This window comes from Mobula birostris, chromosome 5 (assembly GCF_030028105.1).
Source record: "Mobula birostris isolate sMobBir1 chromosome 5, sMobBir1.hap1, whole genome shotgun sequence".
Classification (NCBI taxonomy): Eukaryota; Metazoa; Chordata; class Chondrichthyes; order Myliobatiformes; family Myliobatidae; genus Mobula; species Mobula birostris.
The window spans coordinates 61,490,142-61,512,624 of NC_092374.1; the positions used below are offsets into that span (position 1 = coordinate 61,490,142).

A 22,483-nucleotide genomic window follows, 5' to 3' on the forward strand; every position below is an offset into this window, starting at 1 on the left:
GCATCACAAGACTCTGCTTAGTCCCCTGCTCTACTCGCCTTATACTTATGACTGTGTGGCTTAGCATTCTCAAATGCCATATTCAAGTTTGCTGACGACACCACTGTCATTGGCCAAATCAAAGGTGGTGATGAATCAGCATATAGAAGGGAGATTAAAAATCTGGCTGGGTGCTGCCACAATAACAGCCTCTTACTCAATGTTAGCAAGACTAAGGAACTGATTATTGGCTGCAGGAGGAAGAAATCAGAGGTCCATGAGTGGATCCTCATTAGAGGATCAGAGATAGAGAGGGTCAGCAACTTTAAATTCCTTTGCGTTATCATTTCAGAGGACCCATCCTGGGCCCAGCACATAAATGCAATTACGAAGAAAGCACGGCAGCGCCACTACTTCCTTGGGAGCTTGCGAAGATTTGGCATGACGTCTAAAACTTCGACAAACTTCTGTAGATGTGTAGTGGAGAGTATATTGACTGGCTGCTTCACAGCCTGGTATGGAAATACCAATACCTTCAACAGGAAATCCCACAAGAAGTAGCGAATATGGCACAGTTCATCACAGGTAAATCCCTCTGCACCACTGAGCACATCTACACGGAGCGTTATCGCAGAAAGGCAGTATCCGTCATCAAAGACCCCTCGTGCTCTCTTCTCGCTGCTGCCATCAAGATGAAGCTACTCACACCACCAGGATCAGGAACAGTTATTACTTCTCAACCATCAGGCTCTTAAACCAAAGGGAATAACTTCACTTGCCCCATCACTGAAATGTTCCCACAACCAATGGCCTCACTTTAAAGCACTCTTCATCTCATGTTCTCGATACTTATTGCCTACTTATTGTTATTATTTCTTTTGCATTTGTGCAGTTTGTTGTCTTTTGTACACTGGTTCAGCGCCCCAGCTAGTGCGGTCTTTCATCTATTCTGTTATGGATTTATTGAGTATGCCTGCAAAAAGTGAATCTCACGGTTGTATGTGGTGACATAAATTTACATTGAACTTTGAATATGAATTTAAGATCATTGACTGAGGATACTAACAGAGATGAGATTTTTGTGATCTGGAATAAATGAGGAGTTAGCAGAACCAGATAACTACTTTGCAAAGAATTGATCTTTATCTGAATAGGAAAGCTTACGGCGCTATGCAGAAAGAGCAGTAGAGTTGAAGGCTCTTTCACAAGTGCTACAGGCATGATAGACTGGATAGGCTTGTATTGATCTATGATTACAATAATAAGTGATCGAGTAAAGGGTCATTGCTGAGTGTTGAAGGTCTTCATTGTGGAATCATTTGTAAGAAAGCTGGAAATACCAGAGAGTATTTAAAAATCCTAAGATTTGCAATATTTTCTTAATCTATTACTGTATTACAAGAGTAAACAAACTGGAGAGAGAGAGCAAGAGTCACTGAAAGCATCTTCTCCTGGATTGAATGCCAGTAACAAGCAACCTGGAATAATTTCATGGGGACAGGGTCTCTATAACACATTGAATGGAAAATTAAGCAGCTGATATAGTGAAACATGTCAATTGCAAATACTAGACACTGATGTCAACAGTTTGTTTTAGTTTTGGAGGTGTTCTTATTTTAAAAGTGGTAGTCTTTTGCACTGCAGAGAAAAAAAAATCTGGTCTTCTTATCCAGCAATCATAAGTTCAGACAAACTTGCTATAGGATTGGGAAGAAAGTGAAAAGAGGCTTGTGAGTAAAGAGGTCCCCACTGCAGAAGTTTTTCTTTTCTACAAAGCCCATTCCTACCTTCATTAATTGGCATACACTATCCTTGAAGCTTGGGATGGAAATGTACCAGTTTCCAAGAATAGCCAGTTAAACTGACTTTGTTAAAAGTTCTAACTATCCCTACCTTTGCTGCTTGCTGTTCTAAATGTTAAAAGAACCTTGGTTGTTGAAAGCGGTTCATAGTTTGTATCTTGGAATTGTCCAGAAATTGAATGCCTCAAGTATTCCATTATCATTTGCATATTTCAATATAATTCGTTCTTTGCAGGTGACTTGGCTTTTGGACTACATAGGTTTCACTGTATTTATGCAGGACAAACAATAGAGATTTTCTTGGACCAGTGATTCCATTGTCAATCTTCTCGTTCCTTCTGTTTAGGCTAAAGTTCAAGGAGGCCTTTGAATGTATGAGAAAACTGAGAATAAACCTTAATCTTATCTACGATCACAATCCAAAGGTGAGAACTTCTGACAGATCTTTATAAATACCTGAATTTCTATCCTGTTTACCTTAATCTCATATATTCCACTGATCTTTTATCAAGATCAGACTGTCCATCTTGTTTATATTAATCCTATGTCTTCTACTTTCAACATACTAGTTTTCACAAAGTAACTGGTTAAAATTGAAGTTCACTTCTTTATTCAACTTCTTGCCTTGAGAAGGCAATTTGTCTCATGAAAATTAATCTGAATAAATGCTCTAGCATGGTAACTCCTCATTGAAATTAACCTATGGAAAGAGGATACTGGGGGGTATGTACAAAACAAAAGCTACTTTGTGATCACCAAACAACGTGGATGGTGATTGAAGTTTAGAACAAAATGGCAGTAGAGCTGATAGAGTTCAGGTTTGTGAAGGCATCATCCAGTTTGATCCCTAGGGTTGGAATTGGGGGACGGGGGTCAAATTGGCCTCTGAGGAGATGGTATGCCGACTGTGCTGCGCTTTGAGTTTAGAAGAATGATATCTGATCATGTTGAAACATTTTCTTACATTGCTTGATATAGTGGATGAAGTTTCCCCATCTGAGTTGTTTAGAACTATGGTCACAATCTCAACTGTTATACTTTGAACTGGACTCAGCTAAAAAGTGAAAGTAAATTTCTTCACTCAGAGTAGTGAATCTTCTAAATTCTTCACACAAGAAGTTTTTGGAGGCTGTGTATATACAAAGTGGAGACAGATAAATTTCTTCGAATATTTCGGGTGTCAAGGGATGTGATGAGTATGGGAGAACATTGTGAAGTTGAAGATCTGCCATGGTCCTAGTGATCTGTAGAGTTGTAGCTTATTCATGCTTTTATTCTTTTAAATAATAAAAAATAACTGCAGTTGCTGACAAGTCACTAACCTAGGGACATAGATCTCAAATTATTAATAACGATGGAATCTCATTCAAGTGGGCTGCTTTGTCCTGGATGGTGCTAAAGCCTGTTGGATATTATTGGAGCTCTGTTCTTTCAGGTGGTGGAAAATATGCCATCACATGCCTGACGTGATTTCTGGATGGTGTAAAAGGTTTGAGATGGAGAAAGGAATGTTTTTCTACAGAATATATAGCCTGCATTATTTGTGCTTGATCTAAGGATACAGATGGTCAGGGGTTCAGAGATGATGACTCCAGTAAATGTGAAGAAGAAGTGGTTAGCATTTTTTCATACTGCTGGTGGTCTTTTCTGCTGCTTCGCAGCCCATATCTGAAAGTTGTCCATATTTTGCTATGTGTTGATACAGACTCTTTTTGATTAGCTGTGATTGCAGCTAAATTGTGTCAATTAATTAACAACAGACCCAAGTTCAGAAACCTTTGAGGGGAAAGTCTTTTATGGTGCAACTACATCAGAACCGATGGAGGATCAGCAATTAAAGACATGGAACAGCACAGTATAGGCCCCTTTCAACCTACTCCAAGATTAACCCTTCCCTCCCACATAGCCCTCCATTTTTCTTTCATCTATGTGCCTTTGTAAGAGTCTCTTAAATGTCCCTAGTGTATCTACTTCTGCCACCACCCCAGCAGTGTGCTCCACACACATACCCCACACTGTGTCAAAAAAACACCTATCTCTGACCTTTATTGGCCATTAATCACACTGTACTCCAGTCCTGCTCCCCTCCATCTAACAACTTGGCAAGATGTCTTACTTCCTCAAATATCACCCTGATGCTATCCCATGTTCCGTAATTCGTACCTTCAGTGTTCTCTCTCTACAGATATTACCAAACTTAAGAACTCTAAACATCTTTAAATTTGGTATTTCAAGCATTTCCAACATTTAGATAAATATGAAGATGACGATGTTATCCACATAACTGTCGCAGTTGATCAATGATTGGTTGAAGACCTGGTGTTGTCAGCCGCAATAAACCATCTTCAGAATGTGAAAATAGAGTCCAGATGACTGTATGTCAGTTCATTGTTGAGAAAAATTCAATTGATCCGGGGTCTGGTTTAAATGTCTGACCTAGAACTGATTTACATAAAGCTAAAGATGAAATGTTGTAAATGGTGTACATTGTTTGAGAGTTAGATTAGGATTTCATCTATTTGTTGCTCAAGTATAATTTTACAAATAAATCTATTTATTTCAGGTCTTTTTAGAAAATATGGAGAACTTCTTGCAACAGATCACTTCCATAAGTTACATCAACTTGTTTCTGACTGAACTGAAGTAAGTGGTCTTCGTGGTAAAAACAAATAAAGAATCTTCCTTGGTATTGAAATTTGACAACTTTCAGTGTATCTGAAACACATTCATGTAGGCAATGTAATATCCATACAAAAAGAAATGTGATAAACACAAAAGATTCTGAAATGTGATGGATCAAATTAATTTTGTTAGTGATTTTACAGAAAAAGCATTGGCCTAGAACACTGGAGAAAACTGTGCCCTCCTTTGAAAAACTATAATAGATAGTTCATTGCCTTATTTAACTACGATTGCCTTCACCACTTCCACTTTGCTGCTGAACAGGCTTACTGAGACTTCTTCCCACCTCTCACAGTTCGAGGAATATCAACACAGATTTTATGCTTAGGTATAATGTACAATGCCTCTGCCATCAAATAATGTTGTCAGAAGCATTACTCTCCTAAATTTCAGACTTGAAACATGTGCTTGTCAAAAGTAGCAGAGCTTAATCAAGGGTATTTGTAAAACCGGTCTGACAATGTGGGCTTTTGTTGGCCATTGCTTGTACTGTACTCCAGCCCTGCTTCTCTCCACACCTTTAATGTCTCCTCTTTCCTCAGAAATTTCTAAGGATGTTGCTGTGACTTGAGGACCTAAGTTATAGGGCAAGGTTGAGTGGGTTAGGACTTTATTCTTTGGAGCATAGGAGAATGAGTTGAGATTTGTTAGAGGTATATAAAACTATAAGTGATATAGACAAGGTAAATGCAAGCAGGCTTTTTCCACTGTGGTTCGGTGAGACTAGAGTTAGAGGTCATGGGTTAAGGGTGCAAGGTGAAATGTTTAAGCGGAACATGAGGGGATCTTCACTCAGATGATACTGAGAGTGTGGAATGGCTGCCAGTAGGTAGCTGCAGGTTTGATTTCAGCACTTAAGAGAAACTTGGTTCACTACATGGATGGGAGGGGTATGGAGAGCTTATAGTACAGGTGCAGGTCAATGAGGCTAGAAAGAATAATAGTTCGGCATGGACTAGATGGGCTGTGTCTGAGCTGTAGTGCTCTGATGCTATGACTCGCTATCTCCCTGATCTTATCCCCATATATTCCAACCCTGAATGCTCTCCCCAGCCAAAACACATTTTCCCTAGGACAAATTCTGTCCTGAGATGTCAAGCATTCCCTGATATCACAAGAGGACATACTTCAAGTAGATCTCTTTCTGAACGATTTTATTTGTTCCTGACTATAAATTGTTTAAGTGTCAACTAATATCTTATTAACTTTTTTTCAACATCTAAATCAAACTCAGGTTATCTTTAAATCTGATGATGGTTTATTGATGTACGTGCTCTTTTCCAGAGAGGAAGATGTCACAAAAACGATGTACCCATATGTCTCAAACTCATCTACTTCTGCACCTGAGAGTGGGAGTAAAGTGGACACAATCTGTGATGCATTGCGAACTGCAATGGAGAGAATAAACCCTCACAAGTGAGCAAGCATTTTGTGGCATCTTTTCAAATCGCTGGACGTGCTCCTCCCACTGTCGAAAGGTTTACTGGTTGATAGGTTAATTGGTCATTGTAAATTGTCCCACGATTAGTCTAGGATTAAATTGGGAGATTGCTGGGTGGTGTGGCTGGAAGGGCTAGAAGGGCTTATTCCACACTGTATCTCAATAAATAAGTAAAGCACTTAGGATAAATGAAATTCCTGAAGTACTTGCGCCATGGTAATGTAGCATTAAATTTATGTACAACAAAGTCCAACCAATTTCTTTTTTCTTACTATTTTGATTGAGGGATTAGATTTGGCCTAGACACATTGAAGAACTTTGCTGCTATCATGTCCACTTCTGAAGTGGGTAGCATGCACAGGATAAGAACTGGGTTATTTAGGGAGTGAATCTTGATTTACTGAATACTCACTGCTTTCTAGAAGACTCAGCGGTGATTCTTTAACAAAGTGATGAAGCAACAGTCTAAATTGTGTGTGTGTTTGTCTCATAAATCTATGACCTTACTCCTGAGTGGAAACTTCCACCTGTGAGCCATTGGAATATTCAGCAGGTCAGGCAGCACTCTCAAAAAGAGAAACAGCTAATATTTCATGGACCCTCCATTAACACAGCCGGTTTTGATGCTGTCTGACCTGCTAAGTATTTACACCGTTTTCTGTTTTTATATTAGATTTTAGCATCTGTTTGTCTTTCAAATTTGTCTGTTGAGCTGCAGCAGACATTGGAATGATAAAAGCCATTAGCTGATACATTTTAATTTCCACAGGTTATCCACATTTCCATGTTCTTACATACTTCAGAGTCACCTCTTCTTCAAAAAGAATTCCTATCTAAATTTACTTTCACTTTCTATTATTTTGTACAGGTACTGTTTGCCTATACTGACCTGCCATGTACGAAAGAGTGCTCCAGAACTGGAAACTGCTCTCCAGAAAGTCCATGAGCTCAGGGGTAATATATATGTCCTTCACTGAAATTGATAATCTCACTGTGTTGGAAGATGTCAATCACAACAGAAGGACCATTGTTTATTCACATAGGAATAGGCTCAAGAGGCTAACCGACTTGCTTCCTTTTCTCTTTCTTCTCAACTCTTTTTACTTTGTAAAGAACATGCCCTTGAAGTGTGAAAGAATATAATATGAGCCGAGCTGCAGCAAAAAAATTCTTAGAGTAAAATCTGGATAATATATGCAGAGAAATGTAATTAATGAAAGATAGTTGCATAATTAGTTAAGGGCATACTGTCAGTCAGTGAGCTAAACCAGATTATCAATCAATTGCACTCTCCCTCATTCAGAAAACACACTGTAACCTCCAAACCTGTGCTGATAACATATACACTTGTTCTTCCCAAATAATAAGCCAAAACTGGGAGTTACCCTAGCGGAAAGTGTCTCTGATTTGCTAACAAAATAATATTAACACTTGTTATTCTTAATTTCCACAATAAAAACAGATGTTTAGAGCTGACTATTCCATTTAAATGTGTCGTCCTTCAACCCTTGTACGAATCCAACTTCCCCCTAAATATTAGTCCAGGTTAATCAGCTGAACAGTGTTACAGAGTTTCACATAATGACTATTCTTTGGGTTAAAATGTTTTCCCTGCAGTCCCGTTAGTTTGTTAATTCCATATTATATTGGTAGCCAAGTTGATGCTACGATAACATCACAAGCATTCCACTTTCTCTTCGTTGAGGGGGACGTTCTCTCATGCTATTACTATTAAGAGAACTCACTGTTAAAATGAAGACACTCTTTTGTTCTTGCTGTAAGCATTGTTTTTAATTTTTATAAATTGCAGTGAATCCTCCAAGTGACCCTGAGGCAGTCAGTACTGAGGAAGCCCTGAAATATCTCCTCTTCCTAGTAGATGTTAATGAACTATATGACCATGCACTGGGTACATATGACTTCGAACTGGTGATGATGGTAGCAGAAAAATCACAAAAGGTTTGCAATTTTCTCCCATTTTTGTGCAGAATTTAATTTTTTAAGTAAGCTTTGCCAGTTGCTGTAGAGCAAAGTACAACCATAGTCAATGAAACAGAAAGTAAAGCAAAACTGAATGAAATAATATTTTTAAATAAAGCTAAAATTGGAAAATCTGTAGATTGGAGATTTTATTGTGAAGTGGGAAGAATGGTTGAAATCCATAAAAAGATTCACTGGAGTCAAGTAGTTGGATGGTTTTTGATAAAGACCCAGTTCTTTAGTGGAATTTTGCGGACATGGTTATTTCTCTGCTTCCTCAAAGTGGAGAATCGTTGATGTCAGCTGATTCCTCAACTTGAAACAGAGAGAGTACCACTAAAGGAATGGCTCTTTTATTTTCCTGACTTTGCTGAAGACTGGGCAGTAGCAACTTCAGCATTATTATTATTGGATAAGTGAGCCTGGTGGCTCAGGAGAAGAGAGTGGTTGGATGGATAAAGGAATGTGGCAACTTGGGGAAAGGGTAAGAGGAGAAATAAAGAAATGAGGTGACTAGGAGAAAGTGGGCTAGAAGATGGCTGATTTTTTAAAAAATGTTACATTAGCATCAGATTGGATTAGATTTTGCAATTGATTTTACATGTTCATCATTGTGCACTTGTTACTTTATTGCTTTAGGATCCAAAGGAATATCTACCATTTTTGAACAAATTAAAGAAAATGGAGGCTAATTACCAGCGATATACCATTGATAAATGTTTGAAGCGTTACAAAAAAGCTGTCAAGCACCTAAGTAAATGTGGTAAGTTTGGTTCCAGAAGTGCTTTGAGATTTGAGGGGAAGGCCATTCATTCCAGAAGTTATACATCCAAAGGACAAAAGGTGTATGTTATACAGGCTTGTGTGCAAGGAATTTATCAATGTGTATTATTTGTGCTTGCGTCCATGCTTATGTATGTAATGCAGGTGGAAGAGATGATTGATTTGCAAAACCTCCAGGTTTTCTGTTCCATGGGAATTTTTAAAAACTTTTTTTAGGGACTCATAGTTCCTCCTTTGGAAATGTGATCTCAGCACTCCTCCAGTTCTGACATGTTGCATCTCTAGACAAAATCATTCTTAACAACTCATAGCTTGCTTTTTGTTCACCAAAATATTGTAACTATTTTCTTAATTTCAATAAGGTACAAGGTTGCATGTTTGCAGTATTGTGAATCACTGTCAGGCCAGTTAATGTATTGTGTTGTGTGCAGTTATCTTGGTAACTGGCACTGACTTACATTCTTTATTGTTCAGTCGTGGTAATTTGCATTTAATGTCCCCCTTTAATGAGTGGAATGTCCCAAAAAGTTCCGCATTTTCATTCCAAGTCATGCAAGGAGATATTAGGATAAGGTCAGAGTAAGGATACGTCCACACTATGCCGGATAATTTTGAAAACGAAGCTTCTTCTCTTCGTTTTGACCTTCTGTCCACACTGAAATGGCGTTTTCATCCCCCGAAAACGGAGATTTTCAGAAACAGTCTCCAGAGTGAATAAATCTGAAAACGCCTAATATCCGTTGTAGTGTGTATGGGGTAAACAGAGAGATTTAAAAACGCTGTCATGACAACACCAGGACAACAATGCTTTTTCTGCTTCTGCTTGGTACTGCGCAAGCACTGCTGTACGGCTGTTATAACGCGCAGTCGGTGTGAACAGTGTGAGAGTTAAATTGTAAAGTGAGCTTTTTTGACTATTTAAAAACACTGTCATGACGTGCCGGAACAGATGTTCGTTGTTTTCTTGAATGCAACCACCTAACAATTTCAGAACCGACGGCAACGAGACTGAAGCCAGAAGGGTTAGAAATGTACTCACCAAATACTTTGACCCATAGCTTACTGAATAAATAAGTATACTCACTTTGCCCTGTTTTCTGTCCTTGCTTGTATGAAGGTGGTTCACCTACTTATGCAGGTACTTCTCTGACAATAGATGTGTAACAGCCTAATGTAACATTGTATGGAAATACAAGATAACACTGATGCAGACATTTTATACATTTAACAAGGTGCTTTATTAATGCAACAGAGTTAGTCAGTTTTTCAATGTTCGTCATCAGCTGGGTCATACTGTCCGTGAACTCCCTGTCGGTTGCCTTCATACGCTCCAGTATTTGTTTTTTTTTAGTTTTAAGTCCTCCTGCGCGAGAGCCAAGAGCAATTCCTTTGAAGTTTTTCTAGTCTGTAACTGGACAAACATGCACCAAGTATACTGTTTCCTCTTCGCTTGTTTTCTGTGTGTCCTGCGCATGCCCAGTAGGAGGAGATTCGCCCAAATATCCATCTATTGTGGACAGAGATATTTTGAAAAACGCTTAGTGTGGACGTCTGTCGTTTTTACTCAAAACCGGCGTTTTCAGAATTATCTGGCATAGTGTGGACGTAGCCTAATGCGTGTCATGAAAGCCATAGTTTTAATGAGCATCATAAGTCATAAATTGACTGAGACATTGGGGGGGAGATCTCTAGCTCCAGTCCTTCATGGTTGAGGAGGTTTTAAGTGATGGAGTGATTTAAGTTTGAGATGAGCAAGAAGTCTCAGGGAACAGCACAGGCCTTGGCAGGTTTTTGAGCCAGGTGGTCACAGATATGGAGAAATTATTCTGACTTTGGAAGAAAATACAGAAGCCTCAGTACCCACACCATCAGGTTCAGGAACAATTTCTCCTTAACCATCAGGCTCTTAAACCAGAGGAGCTAACTTTACTCAACCCATCACTGAATTCTTCCCACAACCTATGGACTCACTTTCAAGGAATCTTTATCTCATGTCCTCAATATTTATTGTTTTTTTTCTCTTTTGTATTTGAAGTTTATTGTCCTTTGCACATTGGTTGTTTGTCTGTCCTGCTGGTTGCAGTCTTTAGTTTTCTTGCCAGCCTACACAGTAAACCCAAGAAACACAATATAATCAATGAATCTAGGATGACATATGTATATTGATAATACATTTTCTTTGAACCTTAAACTTTGAAATGATAAGAATTTTAGAATTGGCAAACAATGCTGTATGTAGGTCAGTGAGCTCAGGGGTATTGTTTGTAGAATTAGTGTCCATTACGATGCAGCCTAAAAAGTTTTGGATAAACTCAGGTTTATGGAGGTTGGGGAGGCTGGCCAACTGAGCAAAGACATGGTCAAGTGTAGAGGCAACTAGAGATGAAGTGAGGGCATGGGGGCGGGGGGGGGGGGGGGCGGCAGTGGGCAACACTACCAAGCTGGAAATTAGTGTTCTTTTGGTTGGGAAAATATGGGATCAGACACTACTGAATTTCACCCAGGATACCATGTTTAGAAACGGCCTGGTTGAGCATCAGGCAGTGCCTAGTGAGAAGGATGTTTTAACAGCTAGAGAAGAAAGTTTGTGCAGTGACCCTGAAGATACATTTTATCTTCTCAATATATGCTGAAAAAAGTTTCTGCTCTTGCCATACTGTAGTTCAGGAAATTAGAGATGGTGGGCCACCAGCAGAGATGAAAGTGGGATAGAATCAGGTTTTGCCAGGGCTCATGGAAAACCTGGCATTTCTATGTGCTGTCCCTGAGGAAGAGAATATAAATGCTAAATAGAAGGGAAAGAAGACCATAAGACAAAGGAGCAGAAGTCAGCCATTCGGCCCATCGAGTCTGCTCCACCATTTTATCATGAGCTGATCCATTCTCCCATTTAGTCCCATTCCCCCGCCTTCTCACCATAACCTTTGATGCCTTGGCTACTCAGATACCTATCAATCTCTGCATTAAATACACCCAATGACTTGGCCTCCACTGCTGCCTGTGGCAACAAATTCCATAGATTCACCACCGTCTGACTAAAAAAATTTCTTTGCATTTCTGTTCTGAATGGGCGCCCTTCAATCCTTAAGTCATGCCCTCTCCTACTAGACTCCCCCATCATGAGAAACAACTTTGCCACATCCACGTTGTCCATGCCTTTCAACATTCGAAATGTTTCTATGAGGTCTCCCCTCATTCTTCTAAACTCCAAGGAATACAGTCCAAGAGCGGACAAATGTTCCTCATATTTTAACCCTCTCATTCCCGGAATCATTCTAGTGAATCTTCTCTGTACCCTGTCCAACGTCAGCACATCCTTTCTTAAATAAGGAGACCAAAACTGCCCACAGTACTCCAAGTGAGGTCTCACCAGCGCCTTATAGAGCCTCAACATCACATCCCTGCTCCTATACTCTATTCCTCTAGGGACGAATGCCAACATTGCATTCGCCTTCTTCACCACCGACTCAACCTGGAGGTTAACCTTACGGGTATCCTGTACGAGGACTCCCAAGTCCCGTTGTATCTTAGAACTTTGAATTCTCTCCCCATTCAAATAATAGTCTGCCCGTTTATTTCTTCTGCCAAAGCGCATAACCATACACTTTCCAACATTGTATTTCATTTGCCACTACTTTGCCCATTCTTCCAATCTATCCAAGTCTCTCTGCAGACTCTCCGTTTCCTCAGCACTACCGGCCCTTCCACCTATCTTCGTATCGTCAGCAAACTTAGCCACAAAGCCATCTATTCCATAATCCAAATCGTTGATGTACAATGTAAAAAGAAGCAGCCCCAACACGGATCCCTGTGGAACACCACTGGTAACTGGCAGCCAACTGGAATAGGATCCCTTTATTCCCACTCTCTGTTTCCTGCCAATCAGCCAACGCTCTATCCACGCATGTAACTTTCCCGTAATTCCATGGGCTCTTATCTTGTTTAGCAGCCTCATGTGCGGCACCTTGTCAAAGGCCTTCTGAAAATCCAAATATACAACATCCACTGCATCTCCCTTGTCTAGCCAACTTGTAATTTCCTCCAAAAATTGTAATAGGATAGATCCCTGACTGTTAGTGTTGAGTAGATGGGAATGGAAGGGTCTAGATCAGGGGTTCCCAAACCTTTTTGCACCATGGACGGGTTTAATATTGACAATATTCTTGCAGACCGGCCGGCAGGGGTGGGGGTGTTAATCACGACCGGAATATAGGTGATAAGTCGACTATAAGTCACTTATGAGTGGCTAATACACTCAGTTTTGTTTCTAAAAGGGTTTATCTAACAAATTTAATATTAAACACACAGCGCATATTTTTCTCGCATGAATATAGCGATAAGTCAATTATAAGTCACCTATAAGTCAATAGCATCATATCATTTTAAGTAACGTTTGGATATTGAACACACCGCATATTTTCCTCGTATGAACATATAAAATCATTACAACGCACCAATATCGGTGAATCAGTGGGAGCCCTGGGCTTGTTTCCCTGCAACAAGATGGTCCCATCGAGGGGTGATGGGAGACAGCGATACTCGAAGGGGGTTCCTTATGTCCAATCTATTCCGCAATTTAGTTTTCATTGCGTTCATTGCAGAAACCCTGCTTCGCAGAGATAAGATGTTGGAAATGGAAGCAATGTTTTCAGTGCTTTCGTGGCTATCTCAGGATATTCAGCCTTGACTTTGATCCAGAATGCCAGCAGAGATATTATGTCAAACATACTTTTCAGCCCACCGTCATTTGCAAGCTCGAGGAGTTGATCTTCTTCCCGCGCTGACATGGATGATTCACCGGGGACATTCACAAATGGGTCACGGACCCATTCCTTTGCACGTCTTGAGTCATTTGTGGTTGGGAAGTAACGCTCAAATTCTGTCGGACAGCGAAAGTAGGTGATCGCGCACCAGCTGTGAGAAGGACGGTGCAGCCTCAGTCTCTCCCAAAATCCCAGCTAATGTTGGGAACATGTCAAATATGCCCCTGTCCACTTGCCGTCCCCACAGTTCCAGTTTGGATTTGAAAGCAGACACTTTATCTGCCAACTTGAAGACGGTTGTCATTCTCCCCTGAAGTGACTAATTGAGTTCATTGAGCAGGTTGGAGATGTCACACAGATTTTGCTATCCACTCCCTGTCACTGAAGTGTGCTGCCAGTGGTGACTTTTTTCCTGAAAGAAATCTCTGTAAGCAGCTCTCTTAACTCAAAAACCCTGGCCAGGGCTCTCCCCCTTGATAGCCACCTGACTTCAGTGCTTGGACTCAAGGTGCCGAAGCAGTTTTGAGGGCTTCATTGCCTCATTAGACAGCTTGTCTCCACATAACACACACAGGGGGCTTGGAATGTGTGAGTCACTGGTCACAATAAAGCCATATTTTATGTACAACTCGTCGTATTTTCTGTTGAAGGAAGCTTGCTTTTTTTTTGCAGTTTCGGCCTCAGCTGTCTCTGCATTATCATCATCCTTAGGCTTTTTATGTCCCCCACCACCTCTTCCAAAGAAACTCTCAAGCGACGTTTGTTTTTTACTCATCGAGTAGTTGTAAGTTAATGACCAACTAATGACCTCGCGTACGTTCAAGTTCAACAGGGGGCATGACAGGAAATGAGGAAAGGTGCAGCTGACTCATATCACCAAATCATATTTCCTCGCGGCCCGGTAGCACATGCTTTGTGGCCCGGTGGTTGGGGACCACTGGTCTAGATGATGAAGTTAATGGTGTAGGTGGTGTCATAACAATGGCTGCAGACAAGTTGAAGGGGTGGATAGGGTATTTTGGTTTTCTGGCAATCACGTGGAATGTTTAGATTTGTTGTGCTCTAACGGGAACAGAAACCTATTAGAGGGACTCCAAAATGGAATAGTGCGAATTAGTATTCAGTGGGCTTTTAAACCATGTTATTAATAATGCTGTTGAAAAGGCCTACTAAATACTCTCCTGTATTAGTTGAGATGTAACAACAGAAGTTAAGCTAATATTGTGTACAAACTGAATACGTGTACAGGTTGGTCACCATGTTATTTAAAAGATGTAATTGTAGATTAATTAGTAAATTGTAGCTACAAGGAAGAGTTGGATTGGCTGGTTTTTTTTTGGAACAGAGGAGGCAGGGTGGAGACTGAAGTGCATAAATAGTCACAGCGAGAACAGCGTGGAAACAGGCCCTTTAGCTTACTGTGTTCAAATTAATCATTTACACTAATCTTACATCAATTCCACATTTATTCTCCCCACATTCTCATCTACATTATCTCAATTCTACTATTCACTTAAAAGTAAGAGCCTAGGTAAAGTAAATAGAAAAGACACATTTTCCATAGCAGAGTGGTTTAAAAGAGGAAAAAAATCAAGCAACATAGAAATTTAGTAAAAAGATATGGAACACTTTTTTCACCCCAGTTGTGGAGCTCACTCCTTGAAAATGTTGTACAGGTAGAAACCCTGAGCACATTTAAGCTATACTTAAATGTGTACTAAAAGAACAGTGACCTGCAGGGTTGTGGACCTACTGTTTTGCTGAAAGGTGGGATTAGGCTGGAGAGCTGTTGTTTACCAGCAGGGACATTGTCTGTGTGGTTAGAAAAATATCTGTTTTATTCAAACAATATGAAGATGAAAGATATTTGCTTTTGAGGATGTAAAAAGGGGATGATTTTTATTATGTGTAATGGTCAGTTTGATGGAGATGGGAGTAATATGAGATTATTTTCATTTGAATCAAGTACCAACAGTTTTTTAGTATCTGGAATACTGAAATCAGACTTGAAATTTGCATGTTTATCACCCTCCATTTTAATATTTGGATCTGGGTTATTATAGCAGTTAGAGGGGAAATGTCTTTGGTTACTGGTTCCCGTTGGACTGGACGTTAACAGGACTGAAAGTGGAAGCAATGAGTAAAACCTAGTACCGTAACATACATTTAATGTAAAATTATGATGGAACAATTACAGTTGCTATACTGTGCATTTATTTGGAAATTCTAGATAAAAGTATGTTTAAATACTTTGAATGAGTGGGGGCTAAAGTTGGTAGAACTCGTGTGCTGTTGGATTTGGCAAGATAGGTGCATTTGTTTATCTGTCATCCCTCATGGGAACACCTCTCATGCCTTTGAATTATTACATATGGAAGGAATACCATCAGTAACGTAACAACATTTTAATTCTCGAAGTATGCTTTGATGTGATGTGGGTGTAGCACTGTATTGCTCCATCAGTCTGATGTCAGTTTCTTTCAGGTCGTCAGCATTTCACTGAGCTTCTAAACTTGGTAAAGGACCAAAAGATGTACAGTGATGCCTTAAAATTATTCCCGGCAAACAGCCAAGAATACAAGGTATATATTCAAGCTGGTGCCTATTTGCACTAATCAACCAAATCAGAATTCAGAATTAGAATCTGGTTTATTATCACTGACATATGTTATGAAATTTGTTGTTTTGTGGCAGCAGTGCAATGTAATAGCCAAAAATTACTATAAGTTACAATAAGAAATATTTTTAAATAAATAGTGCAGAAGAGTGAGACAGTATTTATGGGTTCATGAACTGTTTAGAAATTTGACAGTGGAGGGGAAGATACTTTACCTAAAACATTAAGTGTGTCCAAGTTCCCGTACCACTTCCTTAATGGTAGTAATATGAAGAGTCTATGTCCTGGGTGGCAAGGGTCCTTCATGATGGATGCCACCTTCTTGAGGCATTGCCTTTTGAAGATGCCCTTGATGGGGAGGCTAGTGCCCATGATGGAGCTGGCTGAGTTTACAGCCCTCTGCAGTATTTTCAATCGTGTGCTTTGGCACCTCCATATCAGACAGCGATTCAACCAGTTGCAGTACTCTCCTGTTACAGCTGTAGAAATTTGTTGGAGTCTTTGGTATCGCACCAAATCTCCTCAATCTCCTAAAGAAATATAGCTGTTGGCATGTATTCTTCATAATTTCATCAATACGTTGGGCCCAGGACAGACCCTCAGAGATGTTGACTTGCCGGTCCTGATCTCTCAATGAGGACTGGTGTGGGTGTGTGTGTTCTCCTGACTCCTCCTTCCTGAAGTCCACAATTAATTCCTTGGTCTTACTGACATCAGTGCAAAGTTGTTGTTACACACCTCTCAACCAGCTGATCTATCTCTCTCCTGCATGCCTCTTTGTTACCATCTGATATCCTACCAGCAGCAGATGTATCATCAGCGAATTTATAGATGGCATAGGAGCGGTGGCTCTATCATAAAAAGCATTTTTAAAATTTATGTTAATTATGTCTAAAGGTTTGTTTTACAGATAGTGGTGAGAGTGCAGATAACAAATGTAAGAATAAATACCAATTAAGCATAGAGAATAGATTATGATTTTTCACAACATGCCTTTCAAAATCAGTCCGAGAAATATCAAAGTATGTTTTATCTCTCAGTTTGGATTGAACGAGGCCTTTTATTCTTTTAGGAATAAGAGCTGGAGATTAAAACAGGTTGAAACTGTTGAACAGATTGATGCAGAAGGAATGAGTCCCGCAAATGGGAAAATTCAAACTGAAGAGCTGTAAATGCAAAACAGCTACTAATAATTGCAGTGAAGAAATCAGTGGTTCTGAGCTCGCTGCCACACAAATAGCTATAAAAAGAAAATGAACTGAGAGAGCAAAAACATAGAAAAGACGTCTGAAAAGGCTGAACTGAGGTGGATAGAGAAAGGAGAATTGTGTGAAGCATAAACACCATTCCAAAAAAGTTAATAATCAAACGCATCAATAACACAGAAAACACAAATGAAGCAGTGTAGGGGTTAAACAGGCAAAACAAATAACTAAAATGTACTGCAGAGCCTAATTATATTTTGGTCTGTTCACTAATGTTTAACCTAGAGAAAGTGAAAATAAATTGTTCAGATTTTGAAAGGGTTTGTTAAAATACTATTAAAGTTTAGATAACAGTGAATGACTTGCTTTCTGCTGTTTATTGTATGGGACACATTGGAAATGAATGTTAGTAAGCCAGCAGTAATCCATAATGTTATCCCTGATGCTGGTTTTTGTTGTTTTTTTATTTCAGGACATCAGTGTTGTGTTTGGCGAGTACCTCATCGAGAAGCAATACTTTGAGCAGGCAGGGCTGATCTTCGCACGATCTGGGGAATGTGAAAAGGCTCTGAATGCTTTCCTGCAATGCTGTAATTGGCAGCAGGCTCTTTGCATGGCTGCTCAGCTCCACTATACTGAGGACAAAATGATTAGCATAGCACGCACCATATCAGGTAAGGACTAGAAAATCTTCCATGAAGATTTTTTTTAAAGAGATATTTGCTTTTGAGCTGTTTCACCAGTTTAATCTTGCATGATTTCGTTTCCATTCATATGTTTTGCCCAACAAAGGCTGACACAACATAATTTATTAAATTTTCGTCAGACCAGCAGCAGCATTGACGGTAGTTTTTTGGGGAGTGAGCTCCATATTTCCAGATGGTATGCAGCCACTTGTTGCTGTACTTTTTTTTTAATCCTGTATACTATTTACTCTATATCATACGAGCAAGGAATTTCATTGCACTCTGGTGTATATGACGATAAACTACTCTGAGTCTGAATCTGCTTTTGGGCATCACGCGTGAATGACTTGGTTCCTAAGTTTCAGCCTCTTCCAATAAAAGCTTGGCTGCACCTTGCTACCAAACTAGCTGTTGTGTCAAAGTGTGTCGCTGTTACACCAGTGCAGTTCTGAGACTGAATTGAAGCCCATTATTTATCCACTGAGAGGCTTCTGCTCTGCAACTGACTAAATAAAATTACTACCAGCTATTTTAAAATGTGGAGAAATATTTCATCAAATATTACTGACATTCCTCACTCTGAAAAGTTGAAAGTTAGAGAAAAAAAATCTGGTGTTTTCTAGGGCGATTGAAGGAACAGCGGAGGTATTCTGAGGCAGCCTTAATCCTGGAACAGTATGCTCAGGTAAATGTACCTCTGATTTTCTAGCAAATGAAAAGCATGGTACTCAATTTCAGCAGCCCCCAGTGACTACTCTGCTTAAATATTATCGGACTGCAGAAATGATGACTTAAATGTTAAACTTACTATTGGACATCCTTCAGCTATTCTGAAGTTTAGTTATTCCCATTTTATCCAGGTAATGTTTCCCAAATAAATATGGAAAGAAAATGACCAGGCATACTATGCAAGAGTTTTAGTTTGATAGATATAATCTGTGTTATTGTAAGTCTTTAAGTATGAGGTCACAGATACCAGAGAGAGGTGGGTGAGCCTCTACATATGTGCAATTGATTGACATTTTCAATCTGTTTTTCAGCAGGCATAATAGTTTACCTTGTGCATTATACTAGGCAGGGTTTGCACTTTATTTTTATAACTAGATATTATTTGAATTGTATTTTACATATATTGCATTTTTCCCAGTATATGTAACATTGTAACACACATCTGCTTGTTTCAAGAACCACTATTTTTAGCTTTCATTTCTACTCAAATTTAATTGACTTTTTGCTAATAGAATTTTTTCAAAAGCCAAAATTTGCAGATATTTTGAAAGTTAATGTGCTTGAGAAAGGATTCTTTAATTTACTTAAGAGTGATAAGCTAATATAGTTTGATTAAAACAGTTAATATGTTTATCATAAAGTAACCATGTTTTGGCAAATTATCTGAATCATGTCTGTGATTAACCTGATATTACATGTGTTACGTACCCCGTAACTGGGTTGCCAAACCAGCAGAAATGGAATGCTCATTGGAGTCTGTGATTACTAGGAACTAATAACGTTTTATTAAAGAAATAAGTAATACAGTACACTAATCGCAAGGATATAAATGTAACAGGTTAGCAATGATAAAACACACATCTACACAGAGATAAAGTAATAGTAATCAACCAAGCTGTATCGCAGTCTAGGGGTAAAATGATCAGTCTTAAGTGAAGCAGAGTTCAGTTCAGTTTAGTGCAGTTCAAAGTAATCGCTGTTGTTGTACCATTGGGGAGAGAGAGAGAGATGCAGTTGGTTTCAGGCAAACCTTTCGATGCCTTCTGATCCCGCTGTGGTCACCGACTGTGACCTCTCCGTTCCGGATACGATCGTTCTTCCGTGGTGAACCCGGCACCCAGGCAAGGGCGGACACACACCCCAAGTTCCCACCGATCGTACCTTTACACCCTGTGAGCCTCTAACCGATTTCCGTGAACCGGTCCTCCAAACTCCCACCAACTTGTGGGGGCATACTGCTCTTTCCAGGGTCTCGTGGCGTGTCGTGCCTTAGCAAACCTGCTCTTTTTATCCCCCTGCTGGGGTATCACATGTCCATCAAACTTCAAACAGTTCAGGTTCAAAGCAAACAGTCTGTCAATATCTGAATTGTGTCAATATCTGAATTGTGTTTCTTTCTCGTTAATCTCTTCCTTCTCTCATATTAGCATTTTGAATGTTTCTCCATTGTCTTCCGTTATCTCTGTTATTAGCATCATCTGTCCGGTAGCTCTGCTTGGCGTCACACATGACACATGGCAGTAAATGACATTAAGATGCCAAACAGAACTTTGTATTGTAATTGTATTAATATTCATTTTCAAAATAAATTTAAAATATTTTTGCTTAATTATATTCTTGGCCCAAGAGATCCACCTGAAATGTTACTCATGGTGAATTAGTTACTTGTCTATTTCTAGGAATGATATTTTCTAAATTGATGCACGATTGTAAAATCTCTACTTCAATAGGAGAGAATTGCTGCTTGACAATCTGTGATCAGTCTTCCTCATTGGCCAGTGTACGATCAATTGTATTGGAAGCAAAAGACAGCTAAACAGAAACACCTGGCCAAAATAAGCCTAGCATATGTGATGCAACATGTATTAAATGAAAATACTGAAAACGAAAAATGTAAGACATGAAATTTCTTTAAAATTGTGCAGACTCAGTCAGGTTTTCCTAAGTTTAGAACGGGGATGGAGGACAGGGCAGCTTTATTTATATTTTGGAAATTTTTGATTGATGAATGGTCTGGGATGCAGGCACATAACTAGGTTTTTATCTGAAGTCATTTGCTCATTTAAGCTGTGCTGAAACTGGTAGTAAACATGGGTTTGTGACTGGATCTTTGTGTGCTTTCCTACGTGCCTCTGAACTAATTACTGTGACTATGTAGGAAAGAGCAATCCAGCAGCTGACTACTGAAGCTTATTGTGATCTTTATCTGATCAGTGTTTGCAATACTCTTACCACAGTTTTCCACTGTAATAGAGCAAAAGCAGGCAGAGGGATGGGGAAGTTTGTCTTGCTCACACCAGCATGCTTGGATAGTTAAAATAAACAGATGGTGTTCTGGGTTTCATTTACAAAGCCGATGATCATCCATTATGCTAGAAGTTCAGTAGAACATCTTTAGAGAACAGCAGTTAGACTGCAGCTTTGAAACATTGCTGGCATTTCTACGCACCACCTTTGGGAGCCTGTCAGGCCTTAGAAAAGATATAGAGGTGATTTACTTGAATGGTACCTGGATGAAAGACTTTGTTTGTACTGAGATTTATTTTACTTGGAGGAGAAGAAGCTCATGGAGAGGAATGATAGTGACCAAATATTATAAAGAGCTTTGATGGGCTACTTTGGGTAGTATGGTAGAATTAATTCAATGATTCCATGCTGACTTTCACACTTGGAATAAGTCAAATCCGGATCCTGAAGAGTTTTCTCAGTTGGTTTCCAAAGATATAGGTGTGCTGGCATGTCAGTATTGAATGGAGAATGAGGGAAAACAATAGAGTTCATTTGTTTGTTTTAGACAAGTTTTTTGTAGCTGTTTAAAATATAAATAACACACATTTAGAAAATATCCTATTTCTGATCTGCGCTAATTTTATACTGTTCTTTCACAAAGGATGACAGTGTCCACTGCTTCATATGCTCATTGCAACCTTTAGAACTTTGTGTCTATTTAGATGTCTATGAGAACTTATGATATTTCTCACTGCAGGACTATGAAGAAGCCATTACATCATTTTTAGAAGGATGTGCCTGGGAAGAGTCATTAAGACTGGTAATATTTTTAAATAATGTCAATTCATTCAAGTAGAGCTCACTAATTTATATTTTTGTTTACAATTTCCTCAATTAATTTGTTGTATCAACTTCTAGAAATAAGGATATATTACTTATAAAACCTCGTTCCCATCTTGTGTTCCCCTAATCACCCCAATGTGCTGGAATATAGCCGCACCCTATCCCCACCCCACCCCAGCTTGTTTGTTATTTGGTTAGTCAGCCAAAGCTTGTATCATTCTTCTGGAATAAACTTAGTATTCCGCAGCCGCTCAATAACCATGGTCTTTGCAAATTTTACAAGCTGTATACAGTCTCTAATTTTTAACATCTGTGTGCAAATATTTTGCTCTAATTTTGTACTTTTGCTTCAGTGTTGTGTATAAAAACTAATGTTTAAATAATGCCTTTTGCACCCTTGGGAAATCCCAAGCCTATGAAGTATTTTTGAAGAGCAGGTGCTTTTATACTGTAGGAAATGGCCACAAATCTACGCACGGCAGGCTCCCACAAAAAGCAAAGTTACAAAGTTTTTAATGATGTTGACTGAGCAACAAATACTACCACAACATTAAAATATATGACAAAACAAATGTCTCCAATTTTCCTAGATTTATAAGTACAACAGGACTGATATTTTGGAAACAAACCTGAAACCTTCCATATTGGAAGGTAGGTGATATATTTTTCATCCTTTGCTGAATGCTTCACTGGTGGTGTTTTCTGGTTCAGACTAACATTATCGTTTTTGAATGTCATTCCTCA

General features: G+C 39.3%; 1 protein-coding gene across 6 annotated transcripts in view; it reads left to right on the plus strand.

The window, feature by feature from the left end:
* elp1 (elongator acetyltransferase complex subunit 1) overlaps positions 1 to 22,483 on the plus strand; it is a 97,240-nt gene that overhangs the window by 58,642 nt on the left and 16,115 nt on the right. For 5 of the 6 annotated variants that reach the window (XM_072258123.1, XM_072258122.1, XM_072258124.1 and 2 more), the window contains 11 exons: positions 2,128 to 2,206; positions 4,345 to 4,424; positions 5,748 to 5,879; positions 6,773 to 6,858; positions 7,715 to 7,863; positions 8,524 to 8,647; positions 15,915 to 16,012; positions 17,725 to 17,926; positions 18,562 to 18,623; positions 21,654 to 21,716; positions 22,330 to 22,390. In XM_072258123.1, coding sequence (XP_072114224.1) covers positions 2,128 to 2,206; positions 4,345 to 4,424; positions 5,748 to 5,879; positions 6,773 to 6,858; positions 7,715 to 7,863; positions 8,524 to 8,647; positions 15,915 to 16,012; positions 17,725 to 17,926; positions 18,562 to 18,623; positions 21,654 to 21,716; positions 22,330 to 22,390 — 1,136 coding nt within the window. The remainder of the gene's footprint in view (positions 1 to 2,127; positions 2,207 to 4,344; positions 4,425 to 5,747; positions 5,880 to 6,772; positions 6,859 to 7,714; positions 7,864 to 8,523; positions 8,648 to 15,914; positions 16,013 to 17,724; positions 17,927 to 18,561; positions 18,624 to 21,653; positions 21,717 to 22,329; positions 22,391 to 22,483) is intronic. The other variant, XM_072258127.1, reaches the window with a different exon arrangement.